Source organism: Chelonoidis abingdonii, chromosome 9, assembly GCF_003597395.2.
Source record: "Chelonoidis abingdonii isolate Lonesome George chromosome 9, CheloAbing_2.0, whole genome shotgun sequence".
In the NCBI taxonomy this organism is placed as follows: Eukaryota; Metazoa; Chordata; order Testudines; family Testudinidae; genus Chelonoidis; species Chelonoidis abingdonii.
The window spans coordinates 78,520,197-78,541,653 of NC_133777.1; the positions used below are offsets into that span (position 1 = coordinate 78,520,197).

At 41.3% G+C, this 21,457-nt stretch overlaps 1 protein-coding gene across 4 annotated transcripts in view; it reads left to right on the forward strand.

Annotated features, from left to right (window-relative positions):
• The window catches only part of LRRK1 (leucine rich repeat kinase 1), a 113,814-nt gene that overhangs the window by 13,079 nt on the left and 79,278 nt on the right, over positions 1-21,457 (forward strand). For all 4 annotated transcript variants that reach the window (XM_032766053.2, XM_032766054.2, XM_032766052.2 and 1 more), the window contains one exon: positions 20,984-21,147. In XM_032766053.2, coding sequence (XP_032621944.1) covers positions 20,984-21,147 — 164 coding nt within the window. The remainder of the gene's footprint in view (positions 1-20,983; positions 21,148-21,457) is intronic.

Genomic DNA, 21,457 nt, shown 5'->3' on the forward strand with positions numbered 1-21,457 from the left:
GCACTGTGTGTGGCGTTAGTTTGAAGTTTATGGAATAGAAATGAGACTAAACGAATCTTGAACTTTTTTTCTTTCTGCTTCTGAATCTAAGGTCTTTTGGGACAAACAGTGAATCAAAATAATCCTACAAGCAAAAAAACCAAGTAGCTATGTGAGCTGGACTTATCGTGCATGCCCTCCAGAAACAAAAGTAGGAAACAGCAAACAGAAATAGGAAGTGCCCTTACACAGCAGTAACCAGGTTTTATTTTTAACCCTCTTGAAATGTAGACCGTATACAGAAGTGGTAAGATTTGGTGGAGGCCCAAAAGCTAACAGAAATTCACCCTTGTTTAGAATGCTTGCTGTCACATGAGGATGCTGTGTAATACCAAGGCAGCACATTGCACATTCACAATTATCTTGACCAAGATTTTCAAAAGTGACTAGTGATTTTGGTGCCTCGGTTCTCTGACACCTTGAAGGGGCCTGATTTTCAGAGGGCAGATGCTCAGCATATTCTTAAAAAACAGGCCTCTTCAAGTTGTCTCGAGATGCATGCCTAAAGGTGATGGAGGCATCCAAAATGGTGAGTCACTTTTGAACATCTTGACCTTTGTGAGTAGGATACAGCTGTGGTTGCTCAGTGACTTAGCCCAGTTGGTGCTGTATGCTTACAGGGGCAGAAATGTATACAGTAGTGAGCAAAGCAAAAACAAAACAAAAAACTATTAGCAGTAGATTGACTCTGTATCTCTTGACCCTCTGCTCCACTGCAAGGAGGAGACAGCTGCAGCAGAGAATCAGGAACACATCCACAAAACTGGGGAAGCCAGCAGCCTCCCCAGGGGCAGGAAGCCAGGGGCAATGAGGGGAAGGGGATTTGTCTAGGGGCCAGGCACAGGAGCTAGTGGGAACTGGACCTGCACATGTTGCTCTAATAAGGAGGCACAAATGGAATGACAACTCATGGAATATAATACAACAGCTCATGCAAGCAAGGGAAGTGTTCCAGACCAGTTACTGAAGACAAGCTGATTAATTCAATAGAAATTTAGTAAGACGAACAGATCCAGGTGAGAGTCTCCTTCCAAATCATAACTTAAGTGTTACAAAGGATCCAGTTTACAGAAGCCAGATGCTCTCAGGACCAAACTGAGACTAAATTATGCTGGCTCAAAATTTATCTCAGTGACTATAAAACACATAATGATAATGCATAGCTCAAATCCCCCCAGCATGCACATGAACTAGAAGAATAAACAGCTGATCTTAAAAAAGGAGACTACTGCTACACAAGCTGGATAATATAACCTGTTCCAAACCCACACCATGAAGAAGACACTGTAAAAGGAACGAGAGGCCATAGAAGTGGAAAGAAGTACAGACGTCCACGCTGATTCAAACATTACTGGCCTTGCAGATGGGGGGAAGCAGTAGATGTGATATATCTTGATTTTTAGGGAAGTTTTTCACACAGTCCCACATGACATTCTCATAAGCAACATAGGGAAATGTTTTCTAGATGAAATTACTATAAAGTGGGTTTAAACTGGTTCAAAAATTGTGCTCAAAGAATAGTTATTTGTGATTTGCCATGTTCACTGAAGGTAGGGCAAGAAGTAATCAACTTATTCTGCAGCAAGAAAGATTTAAGTTAGATATTAGGGAAAACTTTCTAACTATAAGGACAGTAAAGTACTGGATTAGGTTAACTAGGAAGGTTGTGGAATCCCCATCAGTGGAGATTTTTAAAAACAGGTTACACACTCACCTGCCAGGGATGGTCTAGTTATACATGGTCCTTTGTGGGAGGATGGACTAGATCAGTGCTTCTCAACTTTTCCAGGCTACTGTACCCCTTTCAGGAGGCTGATTTTTCTTGTGCACCCCTAGTTTCAGCTCACTTAAAAGCTATTTGCTTAAAAAATTCAGACATAAAAATACGAAAGTATCACAGCAGACTATTACTGAAAAATTGCTTACTTTCTCATTTTTAACATAATTATAAAATAAATCAATTGGAATATAAATATTGTATTTACATTTCAGTGTATAGTATATAGAGCAGGACAAACAAGTCATTGTCTGTATGAAATTTTAGTTTGTACTGACTTTGCTAGTGCTTTTTCTGTAGCCTGTTGTAAAATATCTAGATGAGTTGATGTACCTTCTGGAAGATCTTTGTGAACCCCCCGGGATAAACGTACACCTGGTTGAGAACCACTAGACTAGATGACCTCTCAAGGTCCCTTCCAGCCCTACGTTTATGGGAGCAGTTGAGTGGGCAAAGGGTACAACTCTAAATACAGTTGTTTTACTGCTTGAGGAAAGTGTGATCCTTATTTGGGCAAGAACAAACAAGACTTCCTATTTAAATCCTTAGTTTTTAATATAATATACAACCAATACATAGGAGTTCAAGCAGCCTGACCAAAGTAATGGTAACAATATGAGGGAGGCAACTGGAAAATCTTTTGCAAACATAACTTTTATATAAATGTATCTTATCTGCTCTAGTGGGTATGTGATGATAAAATAGTTGGGGGTAAGGGTTTAATCTGGTGAAAAACAAAATCACTGTCCTTAGTTACATTATGAAAATACTAATTGCATGGCATGTGTGCACATCCAACACTTATAATCATGATCATGCCTATCATTTTGCCAATAGTGTATATAAATTTACACTTGGAAAAGGAATTGTGCTGAATTGTTATTTTTCATAATGTCAGAGACTATACAGGCCTGTTCCAAAGCCTACTGAAATTTATGGGAGCCTTTACGCTAACTTCAACAGGCGTTCGGTCAAACCCTCAGTGATGGTCAGGGCCATTTAGTCAGATTTTTTTCTTTTAATGCCAACTTCACTAAAGATGCTACCAGTGTTTTGCTCTTTAGAATACAGCCAGCCCAGAGGAAATGTTTGCAGTGCAGAATGGGGTGGGATTTTTGTTCCATACAGTTCTAAATTTGCTATAATAGTTTGACTTTGTATTTATATTTTGATATGGTTTGAATCTGTACTTTATTCCAACTCAAAGGAGATTGACTGATCTGAAAACTAGGGAAGTGCATTTAGGCCCTGTAAAGAGACCCTCACAGGCAGACCCTGCAATCAGCGTGGTTCTGTGTTGGTACAGGTGTCTTTCCCTGAGTGCTGCCATAAGCGTTCTGCTGTTTGCAGGAGTGGGACCTTAGTGCAGTTAATAAAACCAGCTAAACCCAAACTGTACCCATAAAGTTTCTTTTTAGTGTATCCAGGCAAACTTTTAATGACTATGTCATCACAAAGTTCACCCTTTGTTAAAGTCTGATTGGTTAAAAATAGCATTTCCATCATAACAATAGCAATTCTGATTTTTTTTTTTTTTGGTCACTGTGTAGCTGATTTGGCAACCTTTGCAAATCCAAACCTCCCCAGAGTAATACTTAGAAATGCCACCCACCTTCAAAGAGCAGTGTAAGTGTTAACTTATTCAGCCCCACGGGTGAGGCAAGAATTATTGCCCCCATTTTGCAGATGGAGAGACTGAGATGGAGAAGTAGCATGATGTGCCCAAAGCTGTAGCATGTGTCGGTTGCAAGAGCCAGGGTTAGAATTCAGGGTTGTGTACTCTGCTCTGTATTCAAGACTCCCAGGTATCCTGACCTCCACTTTAAGTCACTGGACCACATTTTTATGCTCAAATGCTGTTGGATTCTGCTCTATTCTAGGACCACTTTTCCTCACCCTTAATCTGTATCAGCTGTAAGATGTAGGTTTCATAAGAGTGAGCTCTTTATGTCAATTGCTTATTAATGTGGTTTATCAAGGACTATGTTGGAATCACAAGCTATCACTTTAAGTGCGTGTGCGTGAATGTGGAGGGGTGTTTCCTGGAAGCAAGGTGAGGCAAGCTGTGCCTTGCTGCCTTAGAGAGCAGTCTGTTTTCTCTCTCTCTTTTTTGGCATTCTTGTGTGTTATCATTGTGTTTTCTACAAAATAAAGTAGGGTTATGTTGCAACCTTCCAACAAGAATATTTGTTTTTATTTAACTTTTTGAGTATATGCCATTAACGTATCAACTAATCCCTGGGTTACATGACCAGAACTCTCATTTAAATCCATGAGAGTCATATACATGTGTGTAAGAGGGTAGATTGTGTCCATTAGCTATTTCCCAGCCTTTCTCACTGCTCTTTGTGGTTTCATTAGTAATGCTGACCTACGCTGCTGTCTAGGGATTGGTTCCTGTTGCAAAATGAAAAATAAGGAGAAGCTTCCTTCCACTTGGCAGTACCACAGAAATTCTTTCAATATGGTGCATTTCCATAAATTTGCTATAGGCTGGGGCAGGCTCATATTATTAGTACTTTTCATCCAGCACTCTCGTAAAGGTGGAAATTGCCTCTCTGCCTGTGTGTTCCCATTAGCAGTAACATAGCCACCTACATACATAATGGGAAAATTCTGTTCTCCGGGGAGTTTAAAAGGCTGAGTTTCTAAGGTGCTTAGTTGGTACAAGCGAAAGAGCTTTTGCAGTGGTTAGTCAGGAACTTTGGATATCTGGGTTCAGTTTTCTCTTCTGCCACAAACTTCCCATGTGACTTGGATAAGTCACTTAGTGTCTCTGTGCCTCAGTTTCCCATCTGTAAAATGGGGATAATAGCACTTCCTCCCTCATAGCAGTGTTTGAGGAGGCTGTGTTAACAGAGTACCTCATGAAGTCATACTAAAATTGTACTTAGGGAATGTTAAAATCCACCCTTCCCTTAATTTTCCCTGCCTTCTTTTTTGTATTTTAGACTTCTGATAGTCAATGAATGGCTTGCAGTGTTACAGGGCATAATCGCAGAACTCATTGGGAAAAGCTCAGCTCCAAACGGTCCATAATCCCTTGCTGCATACAGTTGCAAGTTCTGGTAAAACAATGAAGCAGGACAGAGATTCAAACTTAGAGAAACGAGAAGTCTGGATAAATTTAGCTCAAATATTCTTGGTATGTTTGTGGTTCCTGTGGAACTTACACCACATCATGCTTTAATGATCGTATTATCGTTTAGAAAAACTGGCATCACTGATTGGACAAAACTTTACAATTGAGATTCTTTAAAATTGTTTTAAATGTTTCACTCGGATTTCTTATTTTGGAGTTACTGATTTTTTTTTCCCTCTTCTTGGGGAAGGAGTGTTTGACTACGGATTATTGCTTAATTGAAAAGCCACAAAGCTGGGTTTGCAAGACTTAGAACTGATACACACTTCAGTGTGATTATCTACCTTACATTAAAAATCTGTCTAGGAAGTAAGATTCAAAGGGAATGCTGATAATCACTTCAGATAAGAACTCCTCCAGAATCTGTCTCTCTTTCACATCAAAGATGTTCGAAAGCTTTTATTTTTGCATCAAACAGAATTTTTTTAAACACTAATGGATGGAATCCCTTTACATATCTCAACTATAGCTCCATATTGTTCACTAAAGTATAGCTCTCTGTATTCAGCTTATTGCTGTGGGAGTGGTTTTCCATTGCGTTGCATCTTGAGTACTCTTTCTCACCTGGGCAAAGTGGGAATAAAATGCTATCACATCTGAAGTCTCATCTGTCTTTACATTGATGGTGGCAGTTTGCACCCCCTTTGTACTCATTGGACCAGATCCTCAGCGTACTGGATTTGTGTTTAGCACACATTGGTGGGAGGGTGGATGTAAAGTGGCTTTCCTATTTTTCCCCCTGGTGCAATTTAGATCAGCCTCCAGGTTGCTCTGAGTTGCATTGGCTTGTAAAGGTCTCTTAAGGCTCTCAGCTCATTCAACCCACTCCCCCTTCAGATTATACCAGTTGATCACTGTGTTACACTATCAGTATACTCCATGGGTGAAATCTTGACCGCATCAAAGTCAGTGACAAAACTCACATTGACTTTACAGGGGCCAAGGTTTTACCGAATATATTTTTCAAGAACAAAGTATATGTATTTCTAGCAAAATACACATAGTTTTCTCAGTGGAAACACCTCCCTCCTAATGAGAGAGAATTTGTGTTTACTATGAAAACAAATAATTGTGCTGCCCAGTCCTTCCTTTTTGCAAGCACAAGTGTCTCTGGTACCTAAGCTTTATCACAGATTAAGGGAGACATTTTTTGTGGGAACCGCTTGCTGAAGTTTTGGCAGCACATCACTGCACAGATTGACTCAGGACCAATGCTGCTTATCTTGGATATTGCTTGTGGATTTGTCGCTCTTTCCACACTTTCCAGTCCATTCAAAGCACATCTGCTAAGATAAACTTCCTTCCATGTTGTTCTCTCCTTACCCACCTCTCTGAAGATCTGATCCAGCTTCCATTGAAGTCCATGGAAAAATTCTCATTGAGGAGAGGAGCAAGCGGGGGGTGGGGTCGTGGGGGGAAGAGGCCACACAGGAGCAGGGTCTCGAGGGAAGGGGTGGTGCAAGGCCAGGGGTTTGGGGGGAAAGGGGTGGTATGAGTGCGGGGCCTTGGGAGAAGGGGCCAGGGCTGGCCTTATAAGCCATGAGGTGAACTGAGGCAGCCGCCTCAGGTGCCAGACTGTGGGGGGCACCACTAGGACCCAGAGTGTAGAAAATTGTGTCTGCTGCTGGTGCATATGTATTCTCTCTGCTCTAGATGCACAGAGATGGTGGAGTGCTGTGCTGGAGGAAGGAGGGCACAAGAGACATAACAGGCAGGCAGGAGAAAAGGTGAGAGGGAATAACAGAAAGTAGCAGGAGCTGCAGGGAGAGAGAAGAGGAGGAGCACCCCCAGGAGCCTGGACTGATTAACACCAGCTTCTCAGGGACCTTCCTGTTTTCTGCTATTTCCCTGAACCCACTTGAGGCGAACAGGCAGTCAACTGAAGTACTAGGAGCCAGTCAGGCCCTTAAGACGCTGATATCTTCCCTTACTCAGGCCCTGCTACCAGCCTGCTTATTTGTCCCCTCCAATTGAATGTTGAGAGCCACTAGAGCTGGCACAGAACAGCAGTCACGAGTGAAAGAAGAAAACGCCCTCTGGGGCAGCATTCAGAAAAAGAAAGCAAAGGAAGCTTTCCTATCTAAGGAAGAAGGAGCTCTCCTGAGATACATAGACACAAATGTTCACGTTGAGCCTTCCAGGCCCAGTGAGGATGTGAGTGGTGAGGAGATGCCTGATCTTCCAGTTAGTCAGAGTGCAGGTGACCTGGCATCTACTGCTGTATCCATATCTCCATCTCAAATGGATGTAACCATGCACATTCCTGAAGAAAAATGTAGATTAGAGAAGAGTGTGGTGGAGGCGCAAGAAACAGCTGCTGCTGAGTTTAGTTCCTCAAGTCTAGATGATCCAGGACTGCGGACCCACTTGAGCAGTAGCCTGAGGGACTTCCTTGTACTGCATGGGCCACAGCAAGTGAAAAACTTCATGTTCCCCAAAGACAATGAAAATAGAAGTTTCCATCCAACACATTACTGGGTGTGAAATCCCCAATGGTGACAAAAGTGGAGAGGCCATGGCTTATGTACTCAAAACCCAGAATGCTGCATACTGTTTTTGTTGCAAACTCTTCCAGTCTAATGTTCCAGCCACATTGGGTTCTACAGGAACAAAGGACTGGAAAAATCTGGCTAGAAATCTGGCATGCCATGAGAAGGCAGCAAATCACCAGAGAGCATTCCATAGGTGGAAAGAGCTTGAGATGAGACTAAGGTTAAAGGCCACCATAGATGATCAGCATCAAGAGAAGATTGCATCAGAGTCTCTTTACTGGCAAAATGTTCTGAAAAGGCTCATTGCCATTGTGAGAATGCTTGCTACCCAAAACCTAGCACTGTGTGGCACTTCAGATCAGCTGTATGTGCCAAACAATGGAAACTTCCTTAAAATTGTGGAGCTGATGGCTGAGTTTGATGCTGTACTCCAGGAGCATCTAAGAAGAGTCACCACCCAAGAAATGTACACACACCACTACCTTGGAAAAACAATTCAAAATGAGATCATACAGTTACTGGCAACAAAAGTCAAACAGAAGATTGTGGCAGATCTGAAGTCAGCAAGATATTACTCTGTTATTCTGGACTGCACACCTGACATCAGCCATACAGAACAAATGACTTTAATGGTGCATTTTGTAACAACAACAGAACCTAGTGAAAATGTCCCTGCAATGGTGACTGTCAGAGAGCATTTTCTAGAATTTATTGACATTGATGATACTACAGGAGCTGGTATGACAAATGTGCTTCTTAAAAAGCTGGAAGATACGGGAATTGCGATAGCTGACATGAGAGGTCAGGGCTACGATAATGGTGCCAACATGAGAGGAAAGAACAGAGGAGTGCAGACATGGATCCGAGAGTTAAACCCTCGAGCTTTTTTTGTCCCATGCAGTTCTCATTCATTGAACTTGGTGGTCAGTGATGCAGCATCAGCTTCTAGTGAGGCTGCTGAATTTTTTAATGTAATTCAAAGCATCTATGTATTTTTTCTCTGCATCAACTCATCGATGGCAAATTTTGAAGCAACATCTGGAACATCCTCTCTGACACTGAAACCACTGAGTGCCACACAATGGGAAAGTCGAGTGGAGAGGCAATAAAGCCTATCAAACACCAAATTGGGAAGATAGATGATGCCATAGTTGCCATTATGGAGGATAATGCTATGACAGGAACTGTTCATGGGAGAACAGTGGCAGAGGGAAATGGAATCACCAGAAACATACATAACTTCAAATTTCTGTGTGGCTTAGTGTTGTGGCATGACATACTGTTTGAAAATAAATGTTGTAAGTAAAGCAAGAGACTCCAAGGTGTTGACCTTGATATATCTGGAGCAATGGAACAACTGGACAAAGCAAAGTCATACCTACAGTCTTACCGGTCAGATGAGGGATTTCAAAAAATGTTCTGAAGAGTGCACAGAAGTTGGCAGAGGAACTTCACACTGAAGCTATTTTCCCACCCATTCAAGAATACAAGAGTCACCGAAGAAGAAGACATTTTGATTATGAGGCACAGGATAATCCCATAAGAGACCCCAAACAACAATTCAAAGTTGAATTCTTTAACCAGGTGCTAGATTGTGCAATACAGTCAGTTGAAGAATGTTTCATGCAGCTCAAGGAACACAGCAGTATATTTGGGATGTTGTATGATATTCCAAAACTCCCTCACTATACCACTAAGACCTGACCGCAGAAGGCACACCTACACCAGCAGTTGCAGGCGTTGTGCTCTGATAGATGTAAGTGTTGACACATGATGACATTGCACATTGATATGAGCTGTTCTGGAGAAGTTGATATGTAGCGAGATTTAGGTGATGACATGAAGCCCTTTCAAGATACATTTCAGCAGGACACATGATGATTTCCAAGTATTTAGTTCTGGAAGCCCTATAGAATACATTTCAGCACAAATCTGGAATATATGTGACAAATAAGATGACCATCCTCTTTCCAAATGCTTTTGTTGCTCTGTGCATACTTCTAACACTTCCTGTAACAGTTGCCAGTGGAGAACGCAGCTTCTCCACAAGCTGAAGTTAGTAAAAACACATCTGCACTCCACAATGACACAGGAGAGGCTGGTTGGCCTTGCAACCATCTCAACAGAGCATGAGCTGGCCCAGGCTGTGAACTTTCAGGAAGCAGTTCAAATCTTTGCAACCAAGAAGGCACGGAAAGCATTACTTTGATTATTCAAACAGATAAAAATGCCAGTGTTTACTATGCAGACAAGAAAAGTTACATTTGCTGTTCAGGCATTTGAAAGTTAAATGTTACTTAACATTTTTGAACAAGGCATTTTAAGTTGTTTGTTCTCCTTTATTAGGGTAAGTAGCAGAGCAGTATCATGAGAGGAGTAGAACAGGAAGAAGGCAGAATTGAGACCTTTCAAAGTTTTGGCCCAAATGAGGAGGCATGGGGGCGTCATTTGACCTCAGGTGCCAAAATGTTGTGGGCCGGCCCTGGAAGTGGCGGTGCGAGGGCGGGAGCTCCAGGAGAAGGGGCATCATGGGAGCAGGGCCTCAGGGGGAAGGGGCAGTGTAGGGGCAGGGCCAAAGTTCGGGTTCTGGTGGCCACCCTACTTCTAGGGATCTTCTGCTACTCCTGCTCCGTGCTCCCTAGTGCCCACCTCAACGCCCCCTCATCTGATCCTCCCACAAGCCCTTAGCCTTTTCTCCTGCTCTACCTTTGACACATGGAAGGAGCATCCTCTCCAAACTAGCTTGTAAAGCTGCTAACTCTTCAAATTCCATCTCCAGGCTTGCTTCTCTTGTGATCCCTATCGTCAATGGCTGAGACTATGTAAAGGGCCAGCGGTGATTGGTGGGATAGTTGAACTATCTATCGTATACGGAAGCCCTAATTCAGGAAAGCAATTAAATATGTGCTTAAGTGCTTTCAGGAAAGTGTTTCAGTGTGTGCTTAAAGTTAAGCATGTGCTTAAGTGCTTCCCTGAATAAGCTTTCCAGGCCTCAAATTGTGAGCTGTTTGGAGCGAGGACCGAGTCATCGTATGCGTTTGAACATTGGCTAGCACGGGGTGGCTTTGTTCCCAATTCACTATTGGGATTGCTGTAGCAGCTTATACAAGTAATCATTAGTGCTGGCTGGGAAATAGTAAACATGTTTTTGAGAAAAATATTTAAAGGAATGAAAATCTTTTTTTGTTTTTTTGTTTTTTTTCCCAATGGAAAACTGAACACTGGAACATTTATGGGGGGGTGGGGAAGAGAAGGTTGCTGTGGGAAAACTGGAAAATTTCAAAAGAAAGTAAAATTGGCCATGAAAATTTTAATTGTGAAAAATGGTGGCCATATTTCATTTTTGAAAAAACATTGAAAATTTTGACCGGTTCTAGTTATACTAATTAATTCCTTCTCTTGGTCTAGGTTTCATGGCTTGTACTTTGTTCAGCTGAACAGGGATGGTCCTTAAATTTCCTTTTTGTCACCAGGAGCAGTGCTTTAAGATTCTCTCTTTGTTTGGCATAGTCAATATTTGGAAAAGCTGCGTGAAGGGAATCAAAGACAGAACATTAACTGAGAGAACAAAAAAGAGAACATGTTCCAATTAAAAATATATATGTAGTAAAGAAAAAGAGTAGCCGAGGTGGCTTATATCGATAAGCATGTTTGTGAACGATGCAAACTATAGGACTGGGTTGAAAGCACCGAAACCGTGCTGCAGAAATAGAACTTTCATTTAAAAGCTGAGTCATTTTAATTTTTCTATTCAATAACCACATCTCCGGCCATTTTAGGGTTCTGTTCCCTGGTATTTATTTTATTTTATTGTTCTCCCTACTGAATGGAATTTAATGTCAACTTTTTCACTTCTTTCAAAAGAATACTGATGTTCAATTAAAGTCTTTTGTTTATGCCTAGGGGAATATAATATGGGTAAGGACAGCGTAAGCTTCTTCACACTGCTCACTAGGGCACCTCATGATCTGGAGGGGCTATATCTGTGGGCAGGAGGTGAGCGCTTTCTGCATGCACATTCCGATCTTGTCCTAAATAGAGTGCTGACATCCAGCCTGCTGGTTTCATGAGTCTGACACCTGCCTACTAAAAAATGGATTGTGACCATGAGAATTTTGAAAGGTCTTAAGTAATGGGGGAATACATTTGTTAAATAACAGGAAGATTAATGGGCCTGATCTTGCATTCTGTTAAACAAGTGAAGTCATCTCTGTGACTGATTAGCCCAATTAATTCATTTTTTCCCAGTGAATTAAGCAAGTTTGTCTGACTTGTTCTTGTGCCCTCCCACAATCTCTGCTTGCTTCTCTGCAAACCAGCCAGGATCCCACCAGCACAAATGCATCAGACTAAACGTTTCACTTGGTTTCAGCTTCACCTCTTCCTCTTCAGCACTCGGAGCAGGAAGGGCAAACAGGAACCAAGGGACTTTCTGACAGATAAGCGTTCTATATTTAAGAGCTGAGGACAGCAGGGTTCGCTAGCTCATGCCTGCCAGCGTTCCTAACTCAGTCCTCCTGAGTCCCATTCAGAAAGAGAGGGGAGCAGATCTATGTTTCCCTTCATCTCCCTGTCATTTACTTGTGACAGTTTGGCTAGCTTGTCTAGGGTGGGGGATCTATATTACATGTTAAATCTCTCAGTAAAGGACAATGTTTATAACTAGAGTTGAGGGAGCTGGGGATGAGATATGGAGAAATGTGCACTTGAATGTCTCCGTGTATTGTGAGCTGAATTTTACATAGGATTTGTCAAAGCAGATGATAATATTGGTCCCTTTGTTACCTGGGGTTCTTTCAACCCAAAGCTCTTGGTAACTTTTACTCTGTGCGAGGTGGTGTCAGGAAATAAATCAGGGGAGACATGACCATCCGACCAATAGATGGCTGCACAAACAGGACAACACAAGAGTGCTTTCACTTAAAGCTAAACTTTACTTAGTGTCAAGCACTTACACACGTCCGCAACAAGTTAGTAAAACACCCCCCAATCCTTGATAATTACCAAAGCTGAGTGTGGCTCTCAAGTGACATAGCGCAGGCTTCCGGTGGCCAAATCTTCCATCTGCCAGTGGGGACCACAAGATGTATCCAGAGGGAGAGTCCAAAAAGAGTCCAAAAGAGTCCCCAAATGAGTCCCACTACCTCAAACATTCCCCCTTTTTATACATTTAGTAATAGAATGACATGTTACTTAAAGAAAAATTTTTAAACAAGCAGTTTCAATGGTCAAGCAAGAGGTTTTTTCTGATTATTGATTAACCAGGTGTGGGTTTTTCCAGAGTTTACAGCCTTGAGACCCCAATAGGCATTCCTGGGGCACATCCTGCTTTTTTAAAATGCATGTATCAACAACTTCAATATAATTCTTATCAGGAAGGACGTGGGGCCAGGCTGCCCTTTCTGTGGCACCCCAAACCCCCTCCCCTCCTGCCTTGGTCAAGCTGAGACTGCTCAATAGGTTGCTTTTAACAATAAGCCATAGTGGTTTCAGGCACTATACTGGTTTGCCAAAGTCTCCCCGTACACTTCTTTAAGCCTTTCATTGTAGCCCAGACATACAAAATACCACCATACACTTGAACAACTAGCCAACGGTGCAATGCTATACATAAGGCAAACATTCCTTCCTGATCACCACAAGGGAGAAGTTACACCTTTAAGTGTGAAATTTAAATGTCCATATTCCCTTACTATACATAGAAATATAGCTAGTAGACGTGAACTTATCCAGCTCTGTTGAATGTGATTTAACTTTCTATAACACAGGTTGCTGCTGCTGATGTGATGCACTGAAGTGTATTTCTTTGTGTTGGCTCTAAACTTGCTGCCCTTTCGTGGGATTAAGTGGCCCCTTGAATTTATGTTATTCTCTAGCACAAAAGGAATAACTGACCCGTTTTCACTCAGGCTCCCAGAATAAAGTAATTCATTCCCATAATCCAAGGTATACACAGATATACACCCAAATGCAGATGATTCATTACAAAAAATATCCTATAGATGTAGAACTGAAGCAGCTTTCTAGGCCTGCTAGGTTTTTGTAATTCACTCCTGGGTGTAGCTTTTCAAGGGACTAAAACCCCAAATCATTTTCCTTCCCAGAGTCTGATTTTCATTTACAATTTTAACAAATGATTTCACTTCCAAATTAAGAGAATTTTGCTTCTGATGATTTCCAATGGCTTTCATTATCATGGTGCACTATGTATCACTGTAGTTACTGCTTGTCAAAGTTTCTCTTATAAAGTCCTTTTAATTCAGTGACAAACACTTTATGCGGGCCAAACTTTGACATGCAAGGTACTGGCTGGCACTCAAGCAATTTAAAAATAATACTAAATTAAACAACAGCAGCAAGAGACCCCTTTAATGTCTGATTTTTCTCTGGAGTCAGCCTGGCACTATTCCTCCAGATTTCATCTTTGGCCCTCTAATTTCATAGTTACCAGCTCCATTTTTAGGGGAATTGGTCACTGATTAACATTTATATTCTATATGCTATGGATGATGTCCAGTTTTACATCCTCTTTTCCACTGGCCTGCTCAGGGCCTCTCACTGTAGAACAATTGCTATAATTAGTTTAAATAATGGATGTTTGATTAAACTGAGCTGCTAAGCCCTCAGAGTCATCACAAAATAGATTTCCTCTTCGCTTGAAGAAGTCATATGATGTTGGTTGCATGGAGAATGAGAAGCTTTGGTGTGATTATAGCCTGTGTCTCCAGTCATTGCATCACACTAGTCACAGAGAGAGATCACTTTACCATCAGGAGGGCTTTGCCCAGTTCTGTCACTTTGGCTTTTCAACCCATCCAGGCCATTTTGTTACCTTCTGGATGGATTTATTGTAACGGCTCTGGTGGGTCTCCCAGCAGGGACTTCGTAATGGTTCTGGTTGATTCAAAATGTAGCCACCAGGATTATAAATCAGTCAGATGGGACTTCGTATATTTCATCTAAATCATAAGAACCATATAAATTAGATTGTAAACTCTTCAGAGCAGGAACCATGTCTTCCACTGGGAATGTACAGCACCTTGCACAATAGAGTAACAGGGCTGTGTGGACACAGGGAATTGGGGACTTGGAGAAGGAACAATCCCCTTCAAAGACCCACAGCGAGGTAGTAAAGCCACTCTGTGGCCTCAGTTACAGCCTCTGTGGCTATTCCTCCTAATCCCCATGTGTGTGGTCAATGGCTGGTGGAGCTGCAGCATTGTCACTCCACTGTCCTCACTTCTTTCTGGAGGTGGAGTGAGCTCCCTAGCACATGGTGGGGGGGGGGGTGGCCCTGCCACAACTGAGGCCTGCTATGGTGAGTGGGGGAAGGACATGTAGTTTGACCATATAAATTTACTAAAGAAAATAGTAGTTTGTCATCATGGAATGAGATCATCTTCCCCCCTCTCCCTCTTGTTTAATGTGGAGAGTAACAATCCAGTCACCTGTGCATGGTTGGGGAACTATCTAAATTCTCTCCTAGTTTGATTTTGGTCAGAGGGACAGAGGTGTTTCACTCAGTGTCTCCCTTTCCTTCTGCAAACCCAGCATATTTAACACCGATTTCCGGGTTGTTGGGGTTTTTTGTTTTGGGAGCCGCAAAGATGCAGGCAGGGGATTTGTGAAACCTGTTCTCAGACTCTCTAGAAAGTAGAGCTCCAGTTACCTCATCTGGCTCCTGGCACCTTTGGAGTGAATCAAGGAGTAAAGTACTACTTTGAAAGAATGCTTCATGGTGGCAGAATCTGGCCCATAATGACTGTGAATACTCTCAAAAGGAGACTGATCCAAAGCCCACCCAAGGCAATGGGAGTCTTTCCAATGACTGCAGTGGGCTTTATTTAGGGTCCTAAAAGTGCAAAATAATTGTTAGTATTATTAGTTTAAAACTTTTCATAGAAATAGGAAATAAATTGAAGCATGAGTGTGTTACAGAAGGTGCAGTCGGCATGCTAAGATGATTGTTTCAAAGTTTCACAAACACTTGTTAAAATGTCTTTGGATTATTATTGTAAAATTTCAGCATCTGTGCTGGATTTGGTGATTTTTTTATTTTTAGTCTGAACTATTTTGCACATTTTAAACAAGGCCAGTACCCACCACTCTTCCTTTTTTAATTTGCTCTGTGACAATGTTCAAGAGTCAAAATGGCAAAAGATTAATTTGATAAACCTCAGCACTAACCATCTGGTGCTGCTGGGGAATTAATGTGTGAGGTCACCCTGGAGCTGCTATCTCCCCCGCCCCCCCGATCCCCAGCCCCTGAATCCTCTCTTAAGAACCAGAGGGTTGAATTTCGCTGTGATAGGACATGGAGATGAAAATTACCATCAAGGCTACAATGCGGTAGTCACTTCAGACAAAGAGACATCTCTCCAGCCAAGAGACGTTACATCTAGTGGCCGCAGTAAGGACTGTCTGGAAGCTATTTCTGCTGAACCAGAGTTTAGATGGTTAACAGTTCAAGGAATTAATAGCTTAATGGACCATCACTGAATAGGTTGATACCTTATGGGAGATGGTCTTAAAATAATGATCTTTGATTTGCTCCAATCCTTGGAATCGTCTTCCTAAAGTATGACAAGGTTAGTAGCAGTTTTAAAGCGAGAGTAATTGGAATTTTGTTTTAAATCCTTTATTGAAGCAGAATAACTCCCCACTCCCATTTTATCTTCTATCAAACATCTCATTTGTGTCCTATCTATTTTACGGTAAATGAAATATCCTGATATGAAAGTATTTATGTCTATTGAGTCCAAAGATCTTTTGCCTAATCTGTTATAGAGAGTTGTGGCCTTTTAAAACTTTATATCGTGACTTCTCAAAGACAAGTATTGCTCATATATTCTGGTGAGTAGATAATTTGAAATGTAAAGAGACCCGTACGAAACTGCACAGTCTGCCCCTTGGTTGTGCTATCATTCACTGACATATTCATAGTTTGCAGTGGAGTTTACCTGCGAACAGTCACTTTTTTTAATTGAAAAAACACTGTCAATTTAGAAATGGCATATTTTAAACAGTTTTCTTATCCAGGTTACTAACAAGGGCTTAGAGTTAATAAAACTGCACATAATTATAAAATCCCCATATATTTTTCATTATTAATGACAATTGTTTACTTTTTATTGCATTTCTTTTAACTTGGAGAATGCTGTCAATTTCACTTCCAGGTTGTTAGTTCCATAACATTTAGATTGCAAACAGAGCAGGGGTCATGTTTGTTTGTAAACAACAGTTTCCTTGCATACTTTTAAAAAAAGAAAATCAGAGATATTTCTACTGCTCTTAACTTTAGTAAAAACCTGATATTGAATAATCTAAATTTGAGTTGGTGATGATGCCTTAAATAATATTGAAATCAAAAGTGTGAAACATCTCTTAAGTTAGTTCCTTTAATATGAAGTCTAAAGTGGGTTCAACTGTGAAAGAACAAAGCACTGTTAAAAGTCAGTGAATGCCTACAACTTTTCCCTTTTAAAACAATGCTTGGTTCGCTTACTGTCCTCGCTGGAACAAACAGAGTCTGGGGCTTCAGAGGTCTCAAATAGGGCAGATACCAGAAATGGGGGTATGAACAGGCAAGAGAAAGCCCATGGGCCTTATTTTGTTTGATTTTGATGGCCTCTTACAATATTATCAGAACTTCTTGGGTCTATTTATAGTAATGTCATTCAGTAGTCCCTATACGTTATCTTATACTCATGTAGCCCCATATTCAGCAAAGGACTTAAGCACATGCTTCATGTTAAGTCCCTACTACTGAAGTACATGCTTTGAGCTAAACCCTGGGCTGGATCTGGGCTGGAATACTGAGCACCTTGCATGACCGAACCCTTATGGGCATGTTCAGAGAAATTTGTCTTCAGCAGCTGGCCACACAGTACATTCTTTCAGTAATTTTATACATGTGAGTTGGCCCGTTCAGTGAGACCCCTCACAGGTGTTGAAGTTATTCACATGTGTAACAGTTTGCAGGATTAAAGCCTTAGGCAAAACTTAATTTACTCTTGATTTCAATGGGGAGTTCTGCTTAAAAATGGATGATATTATATGGCATAATTAACATATTTTAGCAAAGAATTTCCCCAGCAACATAAATGCAGGTATTAAAGGTAGTTCAGACATAAAACTTCTAGAAATAAAATTGTCTTTGATCAATAAAAGGCAATTATTCTTTTCTTTTAATACTTAATATAAATTAAGCAAATAAACACACTTCTTACCCTTTATTTCCTATCTCTTAAATAATGTTATTAATATTCTTACAATTGCTTTAAGAAAACTAGTGCAAAATTTATGACAAAAGTAGATACATGATTTCTCAAGCTGCGGTTAGTGAATCAGGTAATTAGTGTGACTCAGTCAGGCCCATTGCTATGCAACAGAAGACATTTTTTCTTTTGAGACTCCAAGAATGAATAAACTGGGTTCTACTCTCACTTAAATCTGTGGAACCTCATTAACTTCAGTCTGGTCACCTGGAGGTAATTGACTTTGAGGGCAGAATTTTTCTCCTCCTGTGACTCCTCAATTTTGCTCTCTTTGTGGTTGCAAGTTGGTTGAGTTGCAAGCTTTTTCTGTTGCTAATGATCTAACAATAGCACTGGGTCTCAGGCTTTTGAGGAGTGATATCAGTTTCTCTTAAGCAGAATGTGATCTTAGAAAGACATTTTGATGACAGTTACAAAACTGAGTTAAGTAATATGCAATATCAATTTTTTACCCTTGTTATGATGTTTTAACGTTCATTTCATTTAAAAGACTAGAAGTTAGCTAGGTTCAGTGAAGCATTCTTCTTAGCATATGTGCAATATGCCTCAGGTGGCACCTGACCAGGAATCATCACTGAATTTGGTCCACTGGTTGGATCTTTAGCTTCCCTGGGGGGTGTGACATGAATGCTGATCCATGTCTCCCAGTGAAGCAGTTGTGAACCCTATCTTTCCCATACGTTATGAGTGTTCAGATGGAACGTTAATGGGTTATTTCTTGGTTATACCTTAGCGGGTGCTGAGCTCCCTAGGGTAGAGACCCATTTTCCTTTAAATTTCCCTAGCTAGTGAAGTACCATCTTATCACCATTTGAACTAGTGTCTTATAACAGTGGTTCTCAAAGCTGGTCCACCGCTTGTTCAGGGAAAGCCCCTGGTGGACTGGGCCGGTCTGTTTACCTGTCGCGTCCGCAGGTTTGGCCAATCGCGGCTCCCACTGGTTGCAGTTTGCTGCTCCAGGCCAATGGGAGCTGCAGGAAGTGGCACGGGCTAAGGGATGTGCAATCAGCCGAACCTGTGAATGCGGCCAGTAAAGAAACCGGCCTGGCCCACCAGGGGCTTTCCCTGAACAAGCGGTGAACTGGCTTTGAGAACCACTATGTTATAATGAATTATCTGCATTGATCAGCTTCCAAATCCATTAAAAACAAGCAAAGAAATGAATGCATTCAAATAGACAATTTAAAAAGTAACTTATTTTATTAAAGCACAGAAAAATATAGGTATTCTGATAGGTCAGCTGTGGCGGTGCAGTTATTTTTAAACGATCGAGGCAGGAGATTAGTAAATGTTAGATGTTCTTCTATATATTCAGCAAAACGCCTACAAATAGGGGGTGAAAATTGAATGCAGTCAAGGCGTTGTCTCTATTGCATGAATTCAGAGCTGCTGCTCATTCCACTTTCATTTACTATCACGTTCATTTGGTTTGAATTCTTGCTGTTTGCCCTTCACACATTTTGCAGCTCCTAAGAAGGATTACTGTTGCCTGTATATCTTAATGGCATGAATCTCTGGAGCCGTCTCAGATGTCTCAGTGACTTGAGCTTGATTTAAATAATTAATGAGCAACATCCCAGAATGTATTGGTAATTCAGACTGCATTATCCAAGGGTATGTACTGACAACTAGAGATTGATCCAGACTTACTCCTTATTTCAGCCTGCATTAAACTAAAATTCACAAAGATCTCCTTGTTAACTAATGCAATAAACCCAGGCGCGCAACTATTGTGACCAGATAGCAAGTGTGAAAAATCAGGATGGGGTGGGAGTAATTGTTTACATAAGATAACGCACCAAATATTGGGACTGTCCCTATAAAAGTGGGACATCTGGTTACTCTACGCACAACTGATCTGTTGGTGGCTTTGAAGGGTTCTTTGAGACAGATTTAAAAGGAATTATAATAATGGTTTAGTAGGAAAAACTTATTTGAGCACTAACAGATCTCTCTTCGCTGATGAGAAGCACTCCTGATTTTCTTTCCATATAATTATGTCTCATTCTTTCAGGCTTTTCATAATTTCATTTTTAATGGAGTCAGCTGCTGCTATTGGTGGTGTTGTAACATTTACAGGCCTCAAGCAAAGTCAGGGCCCCACTGTACTAAGCAGTGCGCAAACACATGGTCCAAGATAGTCCCTGGCCTGAAGGGTATGCACCCTGAATAGACAAAACAGACAAAGGATGAGGAAGGAAACTGAGGCACAGAGAAGTGAAATGACTTCCCCAAGGTCACACACCAAGTGAGTGACTGAGCCAGGAACAGAATCCAGACCTGCTGACATTGCTGGCCTTCCTGCTGCTTCTTGGGCACTTTTTAGTCATGGTTGTTTTAGATATAAACTTGTTTGTGATTTGGTTTTTTTATGAGCTGAAAAAAGCAGCCTTGCAAACTCATTGCCCCATAATGCACTCCTCATTAACACCAGTTTTATGGCTGCCTCTTAATGAAGGCCTCTCTCTGCCGGTCCTGACAGCTCATGCACCTTTAAAGGGAAGAGTTAATCCCTTTGCTCCCCAACTGGGGGCGTGGTGCATATACACTCCATCACATAGCCTTAGACAAAATGGATCTGATCTTTCTAGGATAGTTTTGTGTCTAAAACACAGGATTTAGGGCTCTGGTTTCTATTCCTGGCTCATCCAACGTGGACCTGTGTAACTGTTGGTGTCTTGCTTAATCTCTCTGTGCGTCATTTTTCCCATCCAGAAAATGGAAGATGATGACTTTCCTCCCCTCATATGAGTGTTGCAAGGCTTAATTAATTAATGTTTATAAAAAGCGTGAGAGTCCCTCTAATGGGAGGTGCAACAGAATGACAGTGACTTGTTATTTAGTGTGACTATACTGATGGTGAAAGAAGACTTTAGTATGATATAAGAAGTAGGTCTAAATAATAATTCAGAGCTGTCTTGCTACCTGTAGGGACCACTCAGTTCCTCAGAACTACTCCAGATGGCAACCTTGCCTAAGTACTTGTTCAACCCATGTTGTTCTGCTAACAGAATCCAAGTGTGTCTGCTTTTATGCACCTCCCATTGGAAAGCCCCTCTCGCAGAGATTAAAGAAGTCATTGTCCTTTTTAGTTTCATGTCCCCATTGGAAAGTTGTCTCATCACTGGTTTTTAGGATGTTCTTTTGTTGTTGTTTTTTGTTTTTTGTTTTTTTTTACTGTATGCACAAAATAATCTAGTGCACGAGTAATAAGCAAATGATTCTTCCTTTCCTTTCTTTCCTTCTTTTAACCCAGGTACTGTGGACATGGGTGGCAAACAGTCAACAGTTGGCGACGTCTCCGTAGGTCACTATCCTGTGATAGGAAGCATTCAGGATGCTTACAAAAGTGGAGACACCAATAAGGCCCAAGAGCTGATTAAATTCTCGTGTGAGGAGAACATATTACAAGTGAAAAAGGTAGAGTATGTGTTATCTGTCATCAGGTCTCATTGGAAAAGAAACCTACCAACTCTGGGCTTGGATCTGCAGTTGTTTCTCATGCAAAAGGCCCATTCACTTTTATCTTGTAATATTACCCAGAAACCCGCAAAAGATTGGAGTCTTATTGCGCTGGGCACTGCACAAGCACAAAGTAAGAGGCAGATCTGCCTTCAACTTTCTAAATAGACAGGAGAGCCAATGGTTTGGAAAGAAAGCAGGCATAGGTAGGTGAAGTGGCCTATCCAGGCTCATATAACAGGTCAGTTGTAGAGCAGGTGAAATCCTC